At 35.7% G+C, this 25,655-nt stretch overlaps 1 protein-coding gene across 1 annotated transcript; it reads left to right on the top strand.

Moving 5' to 3' along the window:
* Positions 1-8,169: 8,169 nt before the first annotated feature.
* LOC117793405 (gamma-butyrobetaine dioxygenase) lies at positions 8,170-9,663 on the top strand. The gene is made up of 2 exons (XM_034633716.1): positions 8,170-9,164; positions 9,231-9,663. The coding sequence occupies exons 1-2, from the start codon at positions 8,260-8,262 to the stop codon at positions 9,571-9,573; spliced, it is 1,248 nt and encodes a 415-aa protein (XP_034489607.1). The 5' UTR covers positions 8,170-8,259; the 3' UTR covers positions 9,574-9,663.
* The last annotated feature ends 15,992 nt before the right edge of the window (positions 9,664-25,655 follow it).

Raw genomic sequence — 25,655 nt, forward strand, 5'->3', positions numbered from 1 at the left:
TTGGGGTTATCTTGGATTGCCTTAGCTTGATCCAAACTGGATAAGACGCTGGGAAGGAGCAGGCCGGGGTGGAAAGGGGTGCTTTAAGTGGCCAGGCTATTGTTACAGTATTGTCTAGGCTCATAAAAGCATTATGTGATGGCATGTGACATGATAATCATCGTCAACGCAATCAAACTTTGTAGCCAGCCATGAAATCAAGGCGATGCAGAGAGAGAAAGCGAGAGAGAGAGAGAGAAAGAGGAAGTGCGATAGAGTCAAAGACTGGCGCGTGCACCCATTAAACTAAAGTGATCGCTTCCGGGGCAATCGAGGAGTGAATAAGGGGCTAAAGTGTTAATTGACCTAATTGCTACTGGGCTTTTTGGGGCGATTGAAAAGTGCAAATGTAATCTGGCATAAATAAGTATTGCAATATTTATGCGACACGCAAAACAAACAGTAGGAGAGAAAGCATGGCAGGACTGCAGGATTTCAGGATGCCAATTCAGGCAGTCAGGCAGTCAGGCAGCGACCCACAAAGGTCATAGCAAAAGTGGGTGGTCGGTTCGGTTCCATTTGGCTCGTTGGCAGAGTCGCGCCCGCTGCCTGCTTGCAAGTTGTATAATCTGATGCGATTTTGCGATTTGTAAAACGGACGCACAGAGAAAAGCCGCTTTTAAAATGCAGCAGCCGCAGCATCAGCAGCATCAACAATAACAACAGTGGCAACAACAGTAGCAAGAGAAGCAGCAGGAGGAGCATCAGGCAACTGCCATAAATGGAGCTAAAGTACAAATCGTTGTCACATGTGAGCCGCATTTTTATGGCCGCCGGCTTGGGAATTTTTGTTTGTGCCTCCGGCATCAGGAATTTATTGTGCGCGCTGTAAATGGTCAGGAGCTGGCAGAGTTTGGGCATCAGGCAGCCTCTATCTCCACCTCCACCTCCATATTCAGCTGCAACTCTACCTCTATCTGCAGTTTCAGCTCCAGCTCCAGCTCCAGCCTCAACTCCACCTCCATCCACACGTCCTGCCGCTTGCTGTTGCTCCCATTCAAATGCGCAACAGGTCAACTTGCAACTCTCAAAAGGCTGCAGGCAAAGCAACTTTTATACCCTTGCAGAGGGTATTATAATTTCTTAACGAAATGTGTCGCATATTAATGGAAGCGTAACGAATATATACAAGGCCGGCTAAAAAGTTCGTGTTGTTTCTCATATGATTTTTAGTTAGAGGCAATCTCAGTTTTGTTGTTTTAAACGATATCTCTGGCAATTCTCTCAATTGAGTATTTAGTAATATATATATGCGTGTAAGTAGTATAGCTCTATGCCTGAACTATTTCCAACTATTAAGAATGTAAATTTCAATTATTTAGCCCTCAGTAACTAATACATAACATACATTATAAGAATATTACTTTTTTCTCTTATTGATCTGATTGTGTTTTTTTTTACAAACCTTGCAACAATTGTTAATTTATTAAATTCTTAATAAACACCAATTAAAGAATTTTTGTTTTCGCTTTCAGCTAAGAACTGAAATTGGCTATAATATATGTTAATTTAAAATAACCGTTCTGGTTTCGGAACCTAGCCTTTAAAATGTTTGAAATCAAAAATATATTAACAGATATGTATGTAAGCATTCATTTTATCGAGATAAACGTAGCTTAAATTTTAAGTTATTTTTAATATAAAAAAAATGATATACGTGTACCTTACAGTGGGTCAATTTCTTTTTCCCGACAAAGCGGTTATGAAATTCGTAATCTACGATGAATTCTAAGAAGAATTCCTCAAGAAACCATGGGTCTAAAATCAATTTCGAGCTTTCACTTTTTAAGGCGAAGTTATACGTTTCTGATATACGTAAAGAAAGTAAAAAATTATTTTACAAACGTTTCAGCATTCGGTATTTGAAAAATAAATGCTTTCGGTTCCGGTACTAAAATTGAAACGGTTAGTTTTAAAAACAGTTGATATACCTGTTCTGGTATTATTCCCTAAAAGAAAAAAATACATTCTGAAATATTAGTTGACATCGAACTACTAAAAATATGCCATTCTAAAATTGGGTACGACCGTACTTGAACCGTAACGTTTTGTTCTTAAAATTTTAAGATTGCTGTGTACTAAACATCTTGAATTAAGTATGAATCGATTTAAAATTTAGAATTCTGACTTCACATTCCTATGGCAGCTACCCGAAATAGTAGTCCGATTTTATCCAAACTTAGTCAAAATGTATAACACCATGGAAAGTATATAATACGTGAGTCTCGTAACGATATCTCCAGAAATAACTGAGTTATTTGTACTTAACTAGCTTAAGATTTTTTTGTACTTAAAATAGTTTTTTTTTTTTCAAAATTGAAAGGAAGTTAAAAATAAGAACTTTTCGTACTAAAATCAAGTACGTTTTGGGATATTTCTTTTTCATTGTCGCACTTTAGAATTCTCAACTGGTTCTAGCGACGCAAATATGACGTTAAACTTGGATCGCGAGTAAAATCAGCACCTATTCCGAAAGGTCGCTTACCAAGAAAATATACCATTATTAAATGGTATTTAATTTTGGTATTTTGACTTATTTTAGTACACATACTTGTGTATGCTTTAAGATTAAAGTTAATTAATTATGACAGTGTTTTATACTGGAAACAAGTACATTTTTGGTGTAGTTCAAGATTTTTTTGTACTTAAAGTAGTATGTTTTCAATTTTTTCAGACTTGAATTAAACCCAAAGCATACTTAAAATATCCTAGAAAAATCGAATTTTAAGATTTCCGTACTTGCGAAAACCGAACTTGAAATAAGATTTTTGTTCTCAACTTTAGAAATTTCGAGGTTAGACAGCTTTTGAGATCGTTTGTACTTGAAAATGGCATGTTTAAGTACGGAAGTCTTGATTTTTTTTTTGTGAGTGTAGGGTAACAACTCTTCGACGTGCAGTAGAAAAACTTTCTTTCTTTTGATTGCTTTCACAAGAATCGATCGTCCAGCCCCTTAAAAGGGTACTATCTGACTGTGGCCCACTAGAATGCATTGGCACATTGCATCGACCATCGACAGACAAAGATGATTCAATTGATTGATTGATTGATTGATCGCGGGCCATCGCATTCTATATGTACATTGTACACTCTATACTGAAGGAAAAAATCAAGTACATATCGTATTTCGTACTTAAAACACCACATTTCGAACTCGATTTCTCACCAAGAATGAAAATGCTGAAGTCGGCGAATTCGATCGCAATTTAAGTACGAGATTTAAGTGTTTTAGTATCTTCAAACTTAATATAACTATAAAACGTACTTAATTAAAGTACAATTTAAAATATACTCAAGTCCTTAACACTCTGAACTTAATACAAATACATGTTAAAATATGAACACGATACTTGATTAAAGTATACTGCATTCTTGAATAAAAAATAGTGTAAAATTGATTTTTATGTATGTTGTTGAAATAGGTATTCTGATCATAAAAACTAAGAGATTTCAGTTAGTGTGAAAGCTAGTGAAGACTGACTACAGAAATTACTTTGTTAAATAGAGTCTTCTGTTTTCAGTGTCCGTCAAACTGTTCCTCATTACAGAAAAGCAGAACAATTTGGGAATTCTAGCCAAGTGAGTGCTAAAAATATATAAGAATTTAACAACTTGATTCAAGATTTCAGGAACTTGTTCTGTGAATTGTTCCAATGACAGCTATGTATGAGATAAGACAAAAGATAATTCAGAATATGCGAGTTTGATTAAGATATCTCCAGAAAAAACAACAATTCTTATACTGATCCTTATGTATCGACCAATCCTTCCATTGTCAGCTACATGATGTTGTGAACCGATTTAAACAAAATTTTGTCAGCCTTAGCTTTTGCCATAGCACTATGAGCGATTTTTCGATTTATGCGGCATTAAGTCTGTTTTGAAATTTTGTATGTACGTTAGTTAGATTACAAAAAATTTCAATTTTCTTTTTAGTTTGACCATGCCCTCACATATATTGCCCATTATACTGGAAAACCAGTTTTTTTTTTGGGATAATTGCTAATTTGCAACATGTGTGTTTTTACGAAAAAGGGCAAAAATCTTCAATAAATTTAAATAACATATTATTCTAGATGTTTTTGTTAATAATTTTTTAGCAACACTTTTACTATATCTTTTTCTGTATAAAAGTAATACACCACAGAACATGGACACAGCTATTAGTATTGAACTAAAATACACATTGAAAATACATTACAATATTTCGGAATCGCGCAAATGTTCGCAAAAGTTGTTAACTATATTTAAAAATTTACATAATCAATGCGGACGGCAGCTCGCGCTTGTGACGAAAGCAGCACCAAGGGTGCGAAAGGCGACTAGCAATATCGACTAGCAATATCATATTTACCAACCGCATCTGCCCACAAAATATTTAATTTGTATTGTCTATTTTTACGAAGATATTCACCTATCAATTATAACGTAAGCGACAAGCGGCATAAGAAACACGACACACGATTACTCAAAAATTCTCTCTTCTGTAAGATTTGCTGTTTGGCGCGTAGGTTATTTATGCAAATAGGGCTCGATATATACAGCTAATTTGGAAAATTTGCTAACTGACCTAGTTTATGAGTTAAGGGGGTGTAAGTGGGAGGGGTAAAACTTTTATGATTGCAGCTAATGGGGCCGTTGGGGCCTTTTGGTCAAATTTTTTATTTTTTTTTAATTCTTATTAAAAACACGCGTCGATTCCCTCGATCACCCAAATCCGACAACTAGTTTAAAAGATCGGGTGAAAATCAAGTTTAACTGAAAAAAACTTTTTTGTTTTATGAGAAATCTTAACCAAACTAATACAATATGCATTTAACTTGGTTTTGTATATCCTGACAAATCGGACCACTATATCATATAGCTGTCATAGGACCGATCGGTCCAATATTAAGTCTTAGTATGAGAAACTTTTTTGCTTTACGAGATATCGTAACCAAACTAATAAAATTTGCATGGAAGTTAGACTTATAGATGCTGACCAATGTTAGTTCTAATCGAACCACTATAGGACCGATGTCATAGGACCGATCGGAAGAAATCAAAGTCTTAGTATAAAAAACTTATTTTTTTCATAGTAAGTACGGGGTCTCCGACAGTAAAGTATGCTCGACTGTAGCAACGCGAGCGAAGCGAGCATGGGGCGGAGCCCTCATTTTATTTATAACTAAATAACAAATTTTTTTTAAATTTGAAAGCAATTCAACAAATAAATAAATAAATAAATATGTGCCTGCATTAATGATAAAGTTACAATGTCAAAAGCAAAACCAATTGCAAAAATTTCTGATATCCCATAAAAAAAGCCTCTACACGAGGTAAAAGTCTAGTGATGAAAGCAATTTCTAGCCCCAAAACTTCTGATATCAAATTTTGTGACGAACAAAATTCAGTTTAATATAAAAAGTTTAAATAAAAATAAAAATTAATAAAAAAAAAAACACGAAAATTGGCATTCGGCACTGCGAAATAAGTAATTTTGATGTACAAAGAAGCTCACCCATTTTACACACAGTGCACAATGCCAATTTTTGTTATTTTTATTATTAATTTATATTTTTATTTTAAATTTTTAAATTTAACTGAATTTTGTTCGTCACAAAGTTGAATATCAGAAATTTTGGGGCTGGAAATTGCTTTCGTCACTAGACTTTTGCCTCGTGCAGAGGGTTTTATTTTGTTGGATAATACTTACTACCACACTAGCAGTTTTGGTGATCCGGCGTGATCTTGCTCTACTCCACGAAACGCAAGTTTGTTGAGGTTTTGACGTTTTACATAAAAAATGTGCCCACAAAAACACAAAATTCAACACGAAACAAAAGCTTTTCAAATTAAAGGGCTCTGAATAATATTATACGCACCTCTATTTATATTCTGAATCTTAATTACACTAGGCAACAAATTTGAACTTTTTGGCTATTAAACGAACGAAACCTACTTTTTTCGATAGATTTGGGGCCACAAACGACGAAAAACATTTTTTTTTCTATAGCAGTTTTTTTTAGAATTTTTTAAAAATCTCCCTTTTTTAACACCGATTTTCAAAAGCTTTACTTTTTCTAAAAGCTTATGAATATATCTATATTTCATTTATATACAGTCTTAGATTTAAGCCAGTACTTTTAGATCTATCAATTTTTGAATTAAGAAAATTATGATTTTTTGCTTAACTTTTTTTCAGCTTTTTTTACTTTAAAATTCAAGGAAATCTCAAAAAAATTTATTTAATTTTCGTATAGCTGTGTTAATTACGCGTTGCTTAAGATATAATTCATAAAAATCTATGGCGAAACGGCGATATAAATTTAGTTTACCTGTATCGATGTTTCGATATTTATGACTTCCTTGAGATATCTTTACCAATTTCACAGAATTTCAATTTGTTGCTGTCTTTCACATTGTGACCAAATTTGGTTTAAATCGGATAACTATATCATATAGCTACCATAGGAGGGTTCGATTCAGAATCTGCCTTTGGTATGAAAAACTTTTTTGGTTTTTTACCGATCGGCCCTATGACAGCTATATGATATATTGGAGCGATTTAAGCCAACTTCCGTAAGGATGCATAAGACCAACTAATATGTATATTCTATCAGTAAAGTTAAGATATCTCTCAAAACAAAAAAGTTTTTTATAGTAAGACTTGATTTTAGACCGACCGGTCTTATGGCAACTATATAGTAGACCGATTCGAGCCAAAATTAGTGAGGATTTTTTCGAGTTTTCCTTGAATTTTAAAGTTAAAAAAAGCTTAAAAATAGCTTAAAAACAACAACATTTTCTTAATTCAAAAATTAATAGCTCTTAAGCTACTGGCTTAAACCTTAGACTGTGTATGGATAAATTACAGATATATTCAGTAGCTTTTAGGAAAAGTAAAGCTTTTTAAAAATCGCTTTTGCCATTCTGACTAATGTGAGCGCACCTCTGAAAAAAGTATAAAAAAAATAGACAAATTTTAAAAAAATTCTAAAAAATAAAAATCTCACTATAGAAAAAAAAAAATGTTTTTCGTCGTTTGTGGCCCCATATCTATCAGAAAAAGTGGGGTTGATTCTTGTTAAAGCCAAGAAGTTCAAATTTGTTGCCTAGTGTTATTGTTTTTAATGCTTTTTGCGACCTTTTCGGTACTTTCAATTTGCAGGTAAGCTTGAGTTCTCTTATGCAACGCTGTTGAACATTCGATCGGCAATTTCCTTTTGACATGAAGATTACGTATCCGCAATGTGGTTTTATATGGGCGGTCAGGGTAGGAGTGGTCAAATGAACTGAACATTTTTTGTACCTATTTTTCTTACTATATTTATTAAATATTCCAAATAATGCACGATACAGGCGACCACTTTTTTACCGACACTTTTCACCGACGGTCAATTTTGCATTTGTTTTGTCTGGTTTTGTCTGTGTCTAGGTGCGTTTAACCTAAGTTTTAGTACAAGAAATGATGCAACCTCGCAATAAAAGGGTGATAGAAAAAGAAGAGCTACTTTTTCGCTAGACATGGAAGACAAATCTAAATCACCCAGTTAAAAAGTATTCTATTAAATGATTTATTAATTTTTAAAATACCTTTATTAGTTAAAAAGATATGATATTTGTAAAACAAAAAAAGAGAAATTGTCCCACTGTGCGATGTCGCTCGTCTTCCTTATCAGAAAAAAGTTCGACAATAGATTAGTGTACTCGTATTGGGAAGATCTAGTGACGTGTTCAATTAAAGTTAATTAATTTAATTAAAAAAAAAAAAAAAAAATCAAAGATTTGACTGCCTGATTTCATGATAGACTAGACTTAGTTTTAATTTTGATCAACGAGAAAAGCCATGTGCAAAGATTGAAATACATAGTACATATAGCTGAAAAGAGTTCTGTATTAGAATACGGCTCATGATAATGAATTTGTAATCTATTTGAATGCAAAATGAGCTTGTTTGTTCAAAATGAATAGCATAGCAAAACACAAGCATGTTTATTATTTACTATGGGCTATTGGTTATGAGCTGGCAGGCAAAGTCCAAGCCGAACCCGAACCCAACCATTGATAAGACAAAAGACCACATCTGATGATTTCCCTTTTTACTTTTTGTAGTTTCTCGTCATTCAACATTTGGGATCGATCGCTTGATCGCTGCAGATCGTTCTCTCAACTCAATTGGGTTGCCGGTTGTGGTTGTTGTTGTTATTGTTGTTGGATCTTTGTTGCACTGTCGATATAATGTGGGCGAAGAGTTTGAGGAAAGCCCTTTCCAGAGTAACGACTCCGATGGTGCGGCGGCTGAGTGCCCGGATTGTGGACGAGTCCTATATTGAGGTAAAGCCATCGCAATCAGTCGCTCCGGCATTGACCTTTCCAGGCATTTGGTTGCGGGACAATTGTCGCTGTCCAGCCTGCTTCCACGACAGCTCCCAGTCGCGCCGACTGGACTGGGATCACTTTGACACGAGTGTACGGCCATTGACCCTTCATGTGGATGCGGACAAGGAGCAGCTGCAGGTTCGCTGGAGCGATAACCACGAAAGCATCTACGAAATGGACTGGCTGCGAAGTCATAGCTTCGATGGAGACAGCCAAAGCTCATATCTGAATGACTTTTACCGTCCACGCACCAGACACTGGGCGGGTGCGCTGTTTGAGGAGGTTGCACGGCGTTTCGAGTTCGATCAGGTGATGTCGGAGGACTCTGCACTGCAGCAATGGCTGCACGCTCTGGCCGTCTATGGCGTGGCGCTGCTGAACGGGGCGCCGCTGGATGAGGGCGTAGTGCGACGGCTGGCAGAGCGAGTGGGATTCATCAGGCGCACCACATACGGCGAAGAATTCATAGTTCAGGCCAAGCCTGGCGCTCAGAACTATGCCTACCTGTCGCTGCCGCTGCCGCTGCATACGGATCTGCCCTATTATGAGTACAAGCCGAGCGTCAACATACTGCACTGTGTGGTGCAGACAAAGTCGCGGGGCGGCAGCAATCTCCTCGTGGATGCCTATCACATTGCAGACCGATTGCGGGAGGAGTATCCGTCGGACTTTGCGCGACTCAGTCGCACGCCTGTCGACTGGAATGACATTGGCAGCGAGGATGGAAGCGAGTTTCACAATATTTGGCGTGCGCCAGTGATCTGGTAGGTGATTTATCCACCCACATTTATGTACATTCGAGTGCAATGTCAGTTCTCTTCTCCCGACAGCTTGGATGATGCCGGCGAGTATACTCGGATCAACCACAGTGTGCCGCAGCGGGACAGTCACTTCAATGTGCCACTGAAGCAGGTGCTACCATGGTACGAGTCCTATGCACGCTTCGTGAAGATGGCCCGCGAAGATGCGCATTCCTTCAAGACGCAGCCCGGCGATGTGCTGACCTTCAACAATCTGCGGCTATTGCACGGCCGTACTGGCTATGATGACACCGAGAACAACTCGCGGTATATTGTGGGTGCCTATCTTGACTGGGACATCATCTACTCGCGGCTGCGCGTCCTTAAAAAGCGGCTAGGCTCAGTACACACAGTCCCACCCACAGTCAAGTGATTCCCTCCACCTCATGCTCTTCCTTAACCAGCTTATTCTCTGCTTGAATGCGCAAATAAAATTAAGTTCAGCGACATATTTTTCAAGCCATTTGCGTTGAGCTCATTTGAATAGTTGCCCAAACTCCGACTGTTATTCGACACATATGCCAGCCCTTCCCTTCTCTGAATGGTTTCCTAATCCCGCGCTACTTTCTGACTTAGGCCAACAAGTGAGCTTCCGCAACAAAAATGCGACGTCGCGTCATCATCGGCAGTTAAAGCAGCTCAAGCGCGAAAATGAAAAGTTGTAAAAAAAAATCACGATGATCCTGGGCGCTTTGTTGCAGATTATTAGCGTCAGGATGCTGACAAATCGCTTGTGAAGATGATTGACAGCAAGCGGTGGCGTCTGTCAACCCAAGGGGTATATCTAATGTCGCCAAATTGGCCAGGCGCGGTCCACGCCCACGCCCACGCCCATCACAATCGCAATCCTCATCCCCATCATTCACGACATCTTCTACATTGACATCCGCATTCGGTAAACATGCAAATTCGCCTGTCTCCTAAAGTGTAAAATATTGTCAAGTTGTAATGTCATTCAAGGAAGTACCTGGCATAGCACTCAACAACTTGGCTACCCAATTCGCCCAGACCCTCCCATCTCCCACCCTCTCAACACACTAGACGGCATTCAAGTTTGGAGTGCATTAACCTTTAGCAAATGCCGTTAATCGCTCAACACTTGCACATTGCCAAGACATTCCCCAATCTCAATCTCAATTCCAACCGCAATGAATCCGAGTCGGGACCAAGTGCTTCAGGCCTAATATGAATGCTGCTGTTGCGACAGCCTCCAAGGGCTATAAAACTTTCTATGCCAATTTCTTTTGAATATTTTATAGGGCTCCATTATGCCTACTTATGTCTTGTTATAGTAATAAAATAAAATTTTAAAAGTGCGCGTCAAGAACGCCACCAGGAGGCGACCCTTCAAACCGTTAAGAAAACAAAATACGAGTACGAGTACATCTAATGTTACAGTTGAATAAGACGAAAAGGAAGGTGGAAGTATAAGTCGAAGTAGAAGTAGGAATAGGAGTACGAGTTTGAGTTTGAGTGGAAGTAAAACTCTGAGGTCTGAAAACATTTTTCAACAACAACAGTTACAACAATAATAACAGCAACGGCAAACCCAAAAGAAGTGAGAGCAAAAGTGAAGCAGCAAGGCTCGAAGGAATGAGCGACGCTTCAAAAGTCTTGGGACTTATGGTTTATCGGGTAGGTCGACTTTCTATGCGCTTCATTTCGTAATTCGTGTATAATATGCGAGTCAATGATAGAATTGTCATTTAACGTTTTGTTAGCGATTTCTTTACAAAATAAGGAAATGATTATTCAGGTCTGTTCTGGTTTTCACTTATATTTTACGAATTTCAGTTTGAATTTCGCATAAATTTCTCTGAAATTTTCTACAAATTTCCTATCGTATTTCTCTTCTTCTCTTCTCTACTTTTCGGCAAAACATTGCTGAAAAACTTTCAATGAAAATGAACTGATGGTACAGATAGTATTTACTGTGGTTTCAATTTAAACCACTGTATAAAAAAAAAATTTGAAAATGATTTTGAAGCATAAGCACTGATTTTTAAGCTTTGAATGGCAAACAAAAATGTTGCCTAATTTTGGGGCTGAAAATTTATTTTTCACAGAATTGTCAGCTCCGATACAAAGTTTGATTACAAAACTAATATGTTTTGTTTCCATTTAACTAAACCCAATTTTGTCAAATTTTGTCTTTTAAAAAATGTAGAATTGTTTCATTTTGTATTATGCTACAGTGAAAGCAATCAAATTGTTGTTTAAAATATGTACAAAAAAATTTACTGGTTTCTGCACATACATACAGCTCTACTAAATTACCCATGTTCACAAATACTTTCGGAAATTAGAACAGGTTGAGCAAATCCGAAAAATTTTTTAGGTTACAATCGAGGTGTGAAGACTTTCAATTAATTTAAAAACCAAATAAATATTTTATAATTTATCTGATGACGCAAGAATTTAATAAATATTTTGTTTTTACAATGATTTTATGCTAACCATGTCAAAATCATCAATTGATCTCTACCGAATTTGAGCTCACTAGCTCAATGTCAAGTGAATTTAATTCGTAAAATCTGGCCGAAAGTGAAAAACCGAACAGGTTAGGGAAATTCATTTTCGCAAAATCTAGACGAAAGTGAAAACAGGAACAGGCCTGATTGATTATATATATATAAATATAAATATATCTTTAATTTATGTTCTGGGTTCACAAATAGAGGGTGTTTTTTTTTAGAGGTATAGAGCTTCGAATTGAAAACACAACAAAATCGTTTTAATGTCCATCAATATGGCTTTATTTTTGCAAAATAATTTTATGTCATTAATGTTTAAATATGATTTCCGGCATGTGGCCGCCGCGGCTGGCTCGAATATAGCCAAGTCTAGAGGTCCAATTTCAAGCACTTTTTCGAGCATATGGCGCCATAAGGGCTTCCAAGTCCCCTAACGTTTGTGGTTTGTTGGCGTAGACGAGCGTCTTTACATATCCCCAAAGAAAATAATCCTATTGACAGGTCCATTACGCGAAATTTTGCTTGTGGACGTAGCCATTCAACCAAAAATGAGCCTCATCGCTGAACAAAATATTGCGATGAAAATCAGCATCGAGATCAATCTCATTTTCGGCCAATTCACCAAAATCACGACACATTGCATGGTCTCGCGTCTTTAGCTGGATCTTGTAAGGTCGTAAGCCAAGATCTTTGCGCAAAATCTTCCACAAAGTTGATGGACAAAGCTCCAATTAAAGAGAAGTTTCTGTTCGAAAAATAATGAAAAAACAATAAAAATAAATAATTATTAAAAATAAATGAAAATGAAAAACATTAATAAAAAATTGTCTATTATATAATGTATTGATATTTATAGGTTCTTATTTTTGACGCAGTATACATACTATATATTCCAAACTGACTGGATTAAATCACGATATCAAATGGATGCCATAGAAATGATCGTACAGAAATTAACCTTTAATATGCACAATTTTGTTGTTTAGGAGATATCCGAGCTCGATTTTGTTCTTGTTGTTGTCTTAAAAGTCAAAAGCAATTTTGGCTAAAATAGGGATTTGGGATCTGATTTCTGAAAGTTAAAGTTATAAAATAATATGTTTTATTTCATTGATGCAACGCTTTTATTTGTTGTTTAAATTTTTGTAGCTTTTCATAGACTTTTCATAGACAAGGTTAAATTTTTTAAAAAATAAAAGCCAAAAAAATAAATAATTTTTTAATTTCAAAAATTAATATCAGTCGGACACTGGGATTCAATTTTAAGTTGTGTATGAATGAGTAACAGATGTATTCATTAAGTTTTAAAAAAGGTAAGCTTTTTAAAATCGGTAAAACAACTAAAAGAATGCTAAATTTAAAAAAATAATCTTAAAAACTCTACCATAGAAAATAGTTTACGTTGTTTGTTTGTCATCTAGAGTTCCGAGTCAAATCAAATCAAAAAAGTGGTTTTGGTTCGTGTCAGAAGAAAAAGATCAATTTTGTTTCCTAGTGTAATAGAAGATAGTTTTTTTATTCCTCAAAAGTATGCCACAAAATGTGTTACCCAATTGGAACTGTAATATCTGAAAGATATCATATGTTCAGAGATTGATTGCATACTTTTGGGTGATCGTGAATAGAATTGTTTGAGAATCGACGGAGTGTTGGTCAACATGAATGAAAGGTATTCGTAAATGTGAACGCCGAACGAATACACTTGATTTGTTGTAGTGGATGGGAAGTTTTCTTTTGGTTTCGATGGCATGTGAGAAACATTTCCGTATTGCCAGAGCCTTGGGACCAATGGCAACTAATTCTGCACTCGGCCTCTCTCTCATTAAGCGTGTATTAGTGCATGTGAGTGATTGTGTGTGAGTATAAGAGTATTCGTAGTCCCCTAACACTCATCATGACGCCCAGACGGAAGCGTAAAACTTCTTTTACCCAACGAGACCGAGAGAAAATGAAAAGTCTATAAAAAAGTTTACTTTTTTAATACTTTTCGCATTTATATGTAATAAAAATCTTGTAAAATGCGCCTTTTTTGCACTTTACAATGCGACCCCAGTGTGTATGGTGTGTGTGTGTGTGTGTGTGTGTGTGTGTGTATGGGATTGTGAATGTGTGTGTGTAAATGCTGCACACTCCCATTTAGGGTACAGTGCAAAACTCTGTTATAGTCGACTGCCGCCGGCAACAACTATGACTGGAGTTTGGGTTTGGATCCGGGTTTGCTACTTCCTCGAATGGCTTCCAACTTTGTGTTGTAGTGTTTGCTGCAACATTAATGGCAACAGAAACAGAAACAGCAACGGCAACAACAACTTGTGGCAGGCAGCACTTGAAATCCAAGCAGCGTAATTCCATCGCAATAGCATTGCGGATGACGAGGATGCTTCTTAACCAAGCTAAGCATCTTCTGGGACAAAAAAAAAAAATAAAATAAAAACGCAGTTGCGTCAAATGAAAAAAAGCCTTTGAGAACAGCTAGTACGGACGGAGATGGGACAGGCGAGTTACGTCCGCAGACTAAGCGTAACAAAAAACAACATTATTGAAGCAAAAAGGTTTAATGCGGTCTAAGCTTCTGCCATGGCAACGGAAACGCCAATCGGCTGGTATTGGCATTGGCATTGGCATTGGCATTGGTATTGGACATGGCAGTAGCATTTCTAGCCATGGCAACCAACCGGAACCCAACGAAAGCCCACTGAAAATCTGAAGTGAAGCAGAAACGCAAGCCCGACCTAAGCTGGGTCTGTGGTGCAGCATACTTTTATGCTGCCCCAAATCCAGGATGCCTGGCCTGCGTCTGATTGGCCAGCTAATCCTGTGCATATCTCACCCGTGTGCCTTGCCACGCGTCCCTCTAACTTCCCATTTCCCCCATTCTCCCCTTGCGGCACTTTCATTTTACATATATTAGATGGCAGCGCGTTGCGAATTAAAATTCGCCACATTTTGCCGCAACTTTGTTGTTGTAGTGTTTAATACACTAAAAGATTTGTGGGATACGAACGAACAGGGTGAATAGGGGGGCGAGAGGACAAAAAGTTACCCAGCATTTTTCAATTTTTCACTTTTAATCAAATTAAAATTCATTCGTCGCGCTTATGAAGCGTGCAAATGGAGCTGCCAGTTTTGGGGCGTGGAGAGGACGTGTTTTTTTTTTTCTCTTTTCTTATTTGTTGTCCTGTTGTTGCTGCTGCCACTGACAGAAGAAACACTGCTTTGTCCTTATTTATGCAGCATTGCCAGGCAACCGGCAACCGGCAACCGGCATCCAGTGAGACAGTCAAACAGTCAGACTCAGCCTATCGAGCAGCAACCACCCAGCCAAGTGGTTACCCAGCCAAACACCGCTTTTTGTTAAGTTTCGCTGAGGGCCAAAACTTTGTCCGCCGTTTTGCATTGCGGTCTGCCGACTGCCGACGGCCGACTTCGTCTTCCTTTTTCCTTCACTGATGTGTTCCCCCTAACTCCTTTTCATTGGCAACTCTGGAACGCTGCAAGGCATTTTGGGCGACTACAATGAATGTAGATTTGGGCGTGTGCCGGGGGCGGGCAGTTGGAGAAACTGAATGCAGCAGCAGATAGAGAAGCAGCATCTCATTTTGCAACCCTTGAGACGCTGAAATTTGATAATTATGCGTATTAGTTTCAGTTGCCGGCTCATGAACAGGAACAGAAACAGCAACGGAGAAACAGGAACGGAGAAACAGGAACGGAGCTGCGCAGCCCAACATTTTAACATCGAACACTAAGCGGCCCCCGGGGGTGATGGCAGTAATGTTACTTAAATTGCGCTTTAAATTAATTTGCTTTTTTATCTTATCTGCTGTATCTGCTGTGCACTATGGGCGTTTCACCAGTTTTTGTGACATTAATTAATAGCTCGTAAACTACGCAATATATCTCGTTAAACATATTCTTAGAAATATTTTGTAAAAGTGGGCGTGGCACCATCCCCGCCCTAATATTTATTTTTTTCTTTTTAATATATATATTTTCCGAAATCAGTGGAAATATTGATCAATTAATATTGTTATTAACAATTTCTAACGTTTTATATTATAACCATTAAAAATAATCATGATTTTTCGATACAGAAAGATGTAAGCACTCTCAGATAGCTGTTAGCATGACTTAAGAAAACACAAAAATGGGGGGCTGGTATAGTGCCACGCCCACTTTTCTAAAATTCTTTTGGACTTATCCATGACACTAGAAAAAGAACAGCATCAAAATATCTTGCGTAGCTTACGAGTTATTAAATAAACAAAAAAAACCTCTAAACGAGGTAAAAGTCTAGTGACGAAAGCAATTTCTAGACCCAAAATTTCTGATATCCAATTTTGTGACGAACAAAATTCAGTTTAATCTTAAAATTATAAATAAAAATATAAATTAATATAAAAAAACGAAAATTGGCATTGGGCACTGTGAGTAAAAAGGGTGATCTTCTTTGTACATAAAAATAACTTTTTGCGCAGTGCCGAATGCCAATTTTCGTTTTATATTAATTATATTTTATTATAATTTTAGATTCAACTGAATTTTGTTCGTCAAAATGATATCAGAAATTTTGTCTAGAAACTTTCGTCACTAGAACCTCGTTTAGATTTTGGATATCAGAAATTTTTGCAATTGCTTTCGCTTTTGACATTGTATTTTTATCATTAATGCAGGCAAATAGTAAAATATAAAAATTTAGTTGTTGAACGTATTTCATATTTAAAAAATTTGTTTTCTTTAATTATAAAGGAAACTAGGGGGCCCCGCCCCCTGCTCGCTTTGCTCGCGTTGCTACAGCTGAGCATACTATACTGTCGGAGACCTCGTACTTACTATGAAAAAAAAAGTTTTTCATACTAAGACTTGGATTTCACCCGATCGGTCCTATGACAACTATATGATATAGTGGTTCCGATTAGAACCAACTTCGTTCAGGATATATAAGTCTTAAATAAATGCATATTCTATTAGTTTGGTTACGATATCTAGTAAAATAAAAAAGTTTTTCATACTAAGACTTAATATTGGACCGATCGGTCCTATGACAGCTATATGATATAGTGGTCCGATTTGAACCAACTTTGGTCAGGATATATAAAACCAAGTTAAATGCATATTGTATTAGTTTGGTTAAGATTTCTCATTAAACAAAAAAGTTTTTCATACTAAAACCTAATTTTTACCCGATCGGTCCTATGACAGCTATATGATATAGTGGTCCGATTTTAACCAACTTTGGTCAGAATATATAAAACCAAGTTAAATGCATATTGTATCATTTTGGTTGAGATATATTATAAAACCAAAAAGTTTTTCGTACTAAAACGTGATTTTCGACCGATAGATAAATGTATTTAAACACTTAACAGGAAATATCTTCCGAACCCCCCAACCAAAATTTATGTTTCATACACCAAAAAACGCGAAATTGTACGTATTACAACATATTAAAATTTAACAAAAATCGTTAGAGCCGTTTTGTCAGAAATCGCCAAAATGTAATCTAAAAAACTTGATTTCACCTGTAAAATGTTACCTGAGTACTTTAGAAAAAAAGTTTAAAGGTACGCCTAAAAGCCCTCAAACACACCTTTCCAATGATATATAGAACATATCTGTAGCTTCTATGGTTTGAAAACTGTTGAGGTTTCAATTTTGGCGGGATTTAGCGTTTTCCCGCTAAACTAGCGAGAAATTGAAAAAGTCGTAGAACAAACATTTCTAGATTTTTGAAAAGGAATCAATCCCCATCATTACATTTAAGCTTCTTTAGCGCTTTGATGCAAACAGACAAACAGACAAACAGACAAACAGACAAACAGACAAACAAACTGACTTTTCATTTCATTTTGAGAAGTCCACTAAAATTTTCAAATTTAATTATCTTTTGAACCAGTTATCGGATTTGGGTGATTGAGGTATCAATCGACGCGTATTTTTAAGTAGAATTTTTAAAAAATAAAAAAATTTACCAAAAAGCCCCAACGGCCCCATAAGCTGCAATTATCAAAATTTTTCCCCTCCACTTACACCCCGTATCTCATGACCCAGGTTGGTTAGAAAAAGTTTTAGTACGCCATTTTGTAAGTTAGAACTAAACCTGTCGATCGGTATATAACTCGATCTGATCGGACAGTCGTAGCAAATTTTCCAACTTAGCTGTATATATAGTTAGTCGCCTTTCGCACCCTTCGTGCTGCTTTCGTCACTAACGCGAACTGCCGTCCGCAGTGATTGTATTACAACTGCTCAAATTCCCCACAGGGCACTGTGAGCAAATCGTCATTTGAAAATGTGAGGTTGTGTCCTAAAAAACTAATTTTTTTAAAAAGTGCAAAAAAAAGCACATTGAGACCAACTGTTTTGAATAGAGAATAATACACAATGGATATAGTCACTTGATTAACAAGTGTTAACAATTTTTTGTAACTTTTTGCGAAGTTGAACTTTTATTTTAAAAAGGTACGATTAACACCACTTGCGAATTGTCCAATTTTTTATTAAGAAGCGTACAAAGTCAACAACCTCAACAACTCTCAGCATAAAATAAAAACCTTCATTAATAGCATCCATTGCAAATTTGTATTTTTTAAAATGATTTTCTGGGATATTTATAAATTTTAAAAAGCACTGCTAATTTACACTTTATCAAAGCACGATGTCTTCGCTTGCAACAGCTCACTTTAACAGCTGTTATTTTAACATTGGACTGTTATATCAACATATCTGGTATGTAGCATAAAAGTTTAATGTATTTATGATGTATTGGAATAAAAAATTAATAGACTTGAATACTTGTGAAATATAAGTTAATGCCAAAAAATAAAAAAAAAACATGTCAAACGCCCTATAGCGCTGTGGATAATTGAAAATTGATTCCGTGACCGCTGCTTGAAAGTATGTATTATCGTATTCTGACCTATGATGCTGAATCTAAGCTATGTCCTATGTGCCTTTAAACAATTTTATACCCTGTTTTGTATTTTAAATTAATAATTAGCTCAAGATGGATTCCATGTTTTTTTTGGTCTTGTTTATGGTATCATCATTTGGCTTATCATCAGCTCTTATCTATAAATAGACCACACTCATGAATACCTTACCTTAAAATCTCCCTAAGCTAGTCGATTTTTACAATTAAATTTTGAGAATCGAAAAATATTGACATTTTTCATATTTAAGGCCAATTTTTCTTGTATTAATAAAAGGGTGCACCACCCCAAATACGAGATCATTTATTGCGAGGATTGGGGAAAACCCAGAAAAAACTCAATCAGATCAATAAAGATTAGTGTTGTTGTTAGTAATTGTATGAATGTTAGACTAGTATAATGTAATATAACAAGTTATTAGTATTAGTAAGGTCGGAGATTTAACGAAAAGTATTAGAAAGTGCTGATTTTAGGGAGTGGAGAGGGAGAGAGAGTTCTGAAAAGAAAACGTGAAAGAGGCTATTATACGAGGGTCACACAAAAAGATTCGTGTGAAGCGTAATCAGTTGTGCATGTAGATAAAAATAAAGGCTTGTAATTCCTAGTAGACCTGCGGGGGACCGAAAAGGTGAGGTGGGCCAGAAGGGAACTAGAATCAATCTCGCCAATAATCAATTTGTGAAGAAAAACAACACCAAGAGATTTCCTACGATTAATTTAAGACGGAAGATTGAGAAGACGAAGCCTATTGGAGTACGGTGGTAAACGAAGGTTCGGATCCCAGTTAAAACCACGTAAGGCGAAAAGCAAGAATTGCTTTTGAACTGATTCAATTCGGTTTTAGTTTATTTGATACTGCGGGCTCCAAATGCATGAACAGTATTCCAGGATGGGACGAACTAAAGAGACGTAAAAAAGTTTAGTGGTGAAGGTATCATTAAATTCTTTCCATCAACGTTTAATGGAACCAAGTACTCCTTTGGCGTCATTAACTATAGTGGAAATGACCAAGAAATTTTAGGCAAATTAAAATCACCCAACGCAATAAATAAGTCGTTATCTTTGACTTGAAGATTAATTTCTTCAATCCAGGCAAAATTCTGCATGTAAAGTTCCGTAGAAGCTTTTGGAGGCATATAAAAGCAGGTGACAAAAATTGATCGAGTTGAAAAGTTACTTTGACAGCAACAATTTCAATATCAGTAGTCTCATTAAAAGCAATGCGTTCTGACTGAAGTACCGTTGTAATGGCAATAAGTACGCCATCACTTCGAGTCGGTCGATCATTTCTTTATGAAAGATAATTACTTGACATAACTTCAGAATCAGATACTGTAGGATTTAACAAAGTTTCTGACAAAACAATTATATCAGAATCAATGGACATACTACTCAAATATAGTTGTTTGAGCTTAGTAAGAAGGCCTCTAACATTTTGATAATGAATACAGGCAAAATCGGGCAGGACTAGTTTTTTGAAGCCGTACTGGCGAGCTCCTGTACATTGGAGCTGCCGGCTGTAAGGGAAACAGGGAAAGATTCACTACGCCCTTGGGCTTAAACTCATGTCCAATCATATGTGGTGGCCAAAATTTTGGATCACAAATGACAGTAAATGAGTCGTGAGGGACAATTATTTTAAAAGATGCTATTTCATGGGCCGTGGCAAAATTAAATTTAATGATTGAGACATTAGGAGCGACTTTGCTAGAAATGTATGCCGCAACAACATTTAAAATAGGGATCTCAGATGTAGGGGCAGCTACGTTATCAGTCCTATTGTTAGGCCTTGCATTGCGAGGAGGTCTACCCTTCCGACCAGATACAGCCCGCACCGAAGCCACGATGACTTGGGCTGATTCAGTTGTCTGAGTGATAGAATCACCTGCAGAAGGTGTAGGAGAATTGAATAGGTTAACAATACTCGAAGAGGCCGATAAAGACAACGTTGACGAAGCGTCTTGATAGGGACGAGATGCCAGTGGAGTCACGGGTGGCTGAGTAACTGGTATATTAGGGGGAGCATCTAAAAATTGAGAATCAGGCAGCGAGTTAAATTTATATTGGCTAGGCAACTCGAGACTAGTCGCTTCGCTCGCGTTGCTACAACCGAGCATACTCTACTGTCGAAGACCCCTTACTTACTTTGAAAAAAAAGTTTTTCATACTAAGACTTGAATTTCGCCCAAACGGTTTTATCACAGCTATATGATATAGTGGTTCGATTAGAAATAACTTTGGTCAGGATATATACGTGTAACAGCATATTCTATTAGTTTGGTTACGATATCTCGTAAAACAAAAAAGTTTGTCATATTAAGTTCATTCATTCATATTAATATTGGACCGAGCGGTCCTATGACAGCTATATGATATAGTGGTCCGATTTAAAATGACGAAAAACTTTTTTTTTTATGGTGAGATTTTTTTTTTTTTTTAAATTAAAAAATCTGGCTATTTTTTCGTTCTTTTTTTAGAGTTGCGCTCACATTTGTCATCATTGCTCGAGAATGGCATAACCGATTTTCTGAAAGCTAATGAATATATCTATATATCATTTTATTTTGAATGAGGAAAATTATGATTTTTTTGCTTAGCTTTTTTTCAGTTTTTTTTCCTATAATATTCCTATTACATTTTCTTTTCTATTTTTTTTGCATTGCGTCGTTTAAGTTATGATTCATTAAAATCTATAGAGAGACGGCGATATTATATTATTTTGTGTCTAGGCATTTTTTTTGTCGACTTTGACGACTTCCTTTCCCAATGAGTTTACTTGTTTAAGCCGTTTTGGGTAACAGCTACCTAGGAGATTTTTGGCTTGTCTAAGAAGAAAATCATATAAAAGCAAAACAATTTTTTTTAACATTATTTTTATATTATTATACTAATCAGTAGTAACAAAAAACAAAAGTTTTAATTATAAAATGTTCAAACAAAATAACAAAATAATTTATTTAAAAGAAGTTATTCTATGAAATAAGTATATGTAAAAATGTGTAGTTTTCAAATGTCATTTAGATCTTAACATATTTAATGAGAAATACAATTTTTTCAAATGCTTTATAAAGCATGTAACCTAGCTTTCGAAAATTCACATGTATTAGTATGGCATTTGTCATTTTGAGCACTCGACCACTTAACAAATTAGTAACGAAACACGTACAAATACAGCAATTGACCACTACCAAAACGTACTTTTAGTACATTCTGAAAATGTCCATATATATTCTGGTAATTAAAGTGACTCCAAGTTAAAATGTTTGACTGTACTTACCTGTCCTAAAATCTGTAAGACCCCAAGAAATAATGACCAACCAATAATAAATGCACTTGGTCTCAACCATTAAATTTCGTTATTATGTATTAGCAATTAATCCACTTAATTCGATTAAACTTTGTGTTTTATTTGCTTTTCTGTTCTCTGCTATTTGTTTGTTTTTTTTTTTTTGTTATCTTTCAAGTACACATAAATGATGCATATGTATACATAAATTTGATCTTATATATTTTTATATATATAACTTGTTGTTCTTGTTCGGCTTGTCTTTGATATATTTATGTATGTTTACTTAGTTCTTGTTTGCCACAAAAATTGCATATTTGTATATTTATGTGTACGTGTTTTCATGTGAGTGAGTGTGTGAATGTGTTTATAATAATTCATATATAATAATACATAATTGCTTGTGTATATGTGTATTTGTTTAATGTAAATACCGACTACAATACTTTAATATCAGACAATGTTTCTTAATTTTTTTTCCGTGAGCGTTGTCTGTTTCTGTTTTTTGATCCTTTCGGATCCTTTTCTGTCATACGATTATGTGAATCTCATTACAACATAATAATTAGCAATAAATATCATTTTTTATGGCTTTGCTTTTTGAGTATTTACAAAAAATCTAAGAAAAAAAATTGCTGCCTTTTTATTTTTTGTTTGTTTTTTATTTTTATATTTTTTTTTTCCATTTTGCCATTCTTGTATTATGTTCTCGATTATATTTATATGTATATATTTAATTATGTACTCGTATATATGCATTTAAATAGTGTTGACGTTATTTTATAAAATGGTTTTTCTTTTTATTTTTTATTATTATTATTTTCATTTCGCGACACACACAAAGATAATAATCGTAAGTATTATTGATAAAATTTTTTCTTAAAAAAAAATAAAAAAAATTTCTATTAAACTTGGCAAGGGTGTATACATATGTGTATTGAGTGTGTTTGTGTGTGTGTGTAGGATATGTGATTTGTGTTATTATGCACTTAAATACGTACATAGTTCTAAGTACAATATGCACAAGGCCGTCGACCTGAAGCAAACTCACAAAAATTCAACAAAATATTGCCGAATATATACACAACTTTTGCAAAGCTTTTAGCTGACTTTTTGCATTTAATTTACTACAATTTATTTCCATTTCTCTTGCTTATTTATTTTCGTGTATTTTTTAAAGCAATTTTGTTGAAGTTCCATGAGCTGATTTTGCTTTTGCCTGTGGTTGCCCTTTCTTTCATGTAACATACAAATACGTCAAGCATTTATATTCTGCTTATATATATATATATATATATAGAAATCGGTTTAAATACAATTATTGGACAACAAAATCGCAGCTTGTTTTTGTCGCTGGCTACGCGCAAAAATTCATTTCTGATTTCATTCTTCAAGTAATAATTTATGGTTAAGATTAAGATGAAAAAAAAGTAATGTTGAAAATAAATAAACGGCTTGACATATCAACTAATGACTAATTTGGTTATGTTTTTTGTCTATCAGTTTAAGTACTTATTTGTTTTCATTCTTGTTATGTTTTTGTTGTTTGATGTTTGACGCGGAAACGGAAGTCAATTTGTCAGCTTGGGGTATAGAAATCTTCGCTTGGTGTGTGTGCGTGTGTATGCCATAGTTAGTTACTTCAAAGCTCACACATGTGTGTAGATGTGTGTGTATATGTGCATGTATGTGGGTGTGTAAATGACTGGGCCTGACTTTTTCGCGCTCAACTGGCGCACATCAATTTATATGCTAATGGCGCCTGCAAGTTATTTAAAATACATATGCCACGCCCCCAACCCCTGACTCCCTGCCTTCCTGTCCCCAAGCCAGTGCTGTGAAGAGAAAAAAAAAATAATAATAATAATAACAGAGTACAAAAAACCAATTTATTTAAATATATATAAATGTTTTATATACACACACGTATGCATATATACACGTACATACATAGATAAATTAATATGGTTTTTCATGCCCGCAGTACGCCCACCTCGGCTGTCCACGCCCCTTGTCCCCTGCCCCCTGCCACGCCCATTATGGCGGCTTTTGTTGACGGCAGCCCATTCAGTGCTCGTCATGTTGACAAAATTCAGTTAACGCAAAATCTCATTTAAATATGCATGAAGCCAGCCGCCAGACCAAGCCGCAATTGAATTTCTCTCCATTTTTTATGTTTCTTTTTTTTGTTGTTGTTTGACTTTTCTGCTATATTTTTTATTTGTAAATTTCTGTTGCTGTTGGTTTGCTGCAGGACTGTTTACAGTATATGTATGGGTGTACGGGTGTGTGTATAAGTGCGTTGCAATGTCATTGTGCAACAGCAACATTGTCGGCTAATTATGCGAACGAGGCACACACAAATCTCAGCTTAACTGTCTACTTTTCCGACTCTCCAGCTGTCCGGTTGATCAGCAGTTCGGCTGTTGCATGTGTTGCCGTTGTCGTTGCCGTTGCCGTTGCCCCATTTTGATTTATAATATGTTTCATGGTCACGGTCGCCAACTGTGAATGGCATTGCAATGGAGTCACAATGACAAAGGGAGCAACAAGCGACAAGCGACAAGAAAGGGAGAGGGAGACGGAATGAGGTGGGTCTGTTGCGCAGAACACGAAAATAAATTCATTAAAGCATTTATCAAATTCGACACTTGACTGTCATATATCATGTTACACGCATTTTGAGTTCCAAACATGTTTAATCCGCCCCACACAACAAAAAGTGCACAAAAAAACAAAAACAAAACAAAAACAAGAAAAGTATACATGTTCACAATGGGTAGGGGGTTGAGAAGGGGCAGGGTTAACATATCACTCTCTGGTCAACCCACAAAATTTGTTTTCCTTTTTTTTTTATTTGCTGTTTGTTTTGTTATTTAGTTTGTGTAACGTGTTTCATGTTGTTTGTCTGTGCAACGCGATGTTTGTAAAGTTTTTGAATGAGAGCATGTCTACAGTGAACACTAGCTGGCGTGGACCACATGACGAACAGAACACAGGTACAGCTTGCCAGGTGTTCACTGTCACTGAGATTTGGAGATTGTGACTAAACAAGTTTTCTGAAACAGTCTTCAATGTGCTCTTCGACCATCTTCCCCTTTACCAGATCATTCTGAAAAGACCCTCACCAGTTTGACGGTCTTTTTTTTTAAAACATACATATATCTTTTTTTTAAACTGATTTTCATGCATAATTCAAATTGAAAACTAAATTCAAATATATTTTATGTATTTTAAATTAATTTTACTGCTGTTGTTTATTTTGCTGGCGTTGCAGTTGTTGTTGCTCCTCTTCATTCAAACAAATTGTTATGCAAAAGCGCGTGAAAATCTACTAATAAATGGACATAACCATCTGCATAATTAACAGCAAAACTGTTTGCATACATTACAAAAAAATTGAGAGAGAAAAAATATATAAATAAATTGCATATTTAACTGCCTATAAAAACAACAATAAAATAAATGACAAATATATTGAAAAACAATATCTCTACAAATATCAAATTGAAAAAAATAAAACATTATATGCAAAGTGAAATGAAAAAAAAAAACCTATAAAGAGAGTTGATGAAACTGAAGTGATGCATGCAACTGACATTAGGGGTAGTCAGAAATAGATATGGGAGAAAACTAAAGTTATGATATAGAATCTGAAAATAGGTTGTAGTATTGTACACGTAACTTGAATATAATTCAAGTACTATATGCATAGAAATGTTGTATGTTGCTGAATTAAGTATTTTATTTTATTTTGTATTTC

This window comes from Drosophila innubila, chromosome X, assembly GCF_004354385.1.
Source record: "Drosophila innubila isolate TH190305 chromosome X, UK_Dinn_1.0, whole genome shotgun sequence".
NCBI lineage: Eukaryota > Metazoa > Arthropoda > Insecta > Diptera > Drosophilidae > Drosophila > Drosophila innubila.

What these genes read in the sequence shown, in the direction of transcription:
- LOC117793405 (XM_034633716.1), top strand. Translation starts at nt 8,260, where the DNA reads ATGTGGGCGAAGAGTTTGAGGAAAGCCCTTTCCAGAGTAACGACTCCG. An exon ending in TGGCGTGCGCCAGTGATCTG is followed by an intron (nt 9,165 to 9,230) that starts GTAGGTGATTTA and finishes TTCTCCCGACAG; the next exon opens with CTTGGATGATGCCGGCGAGT.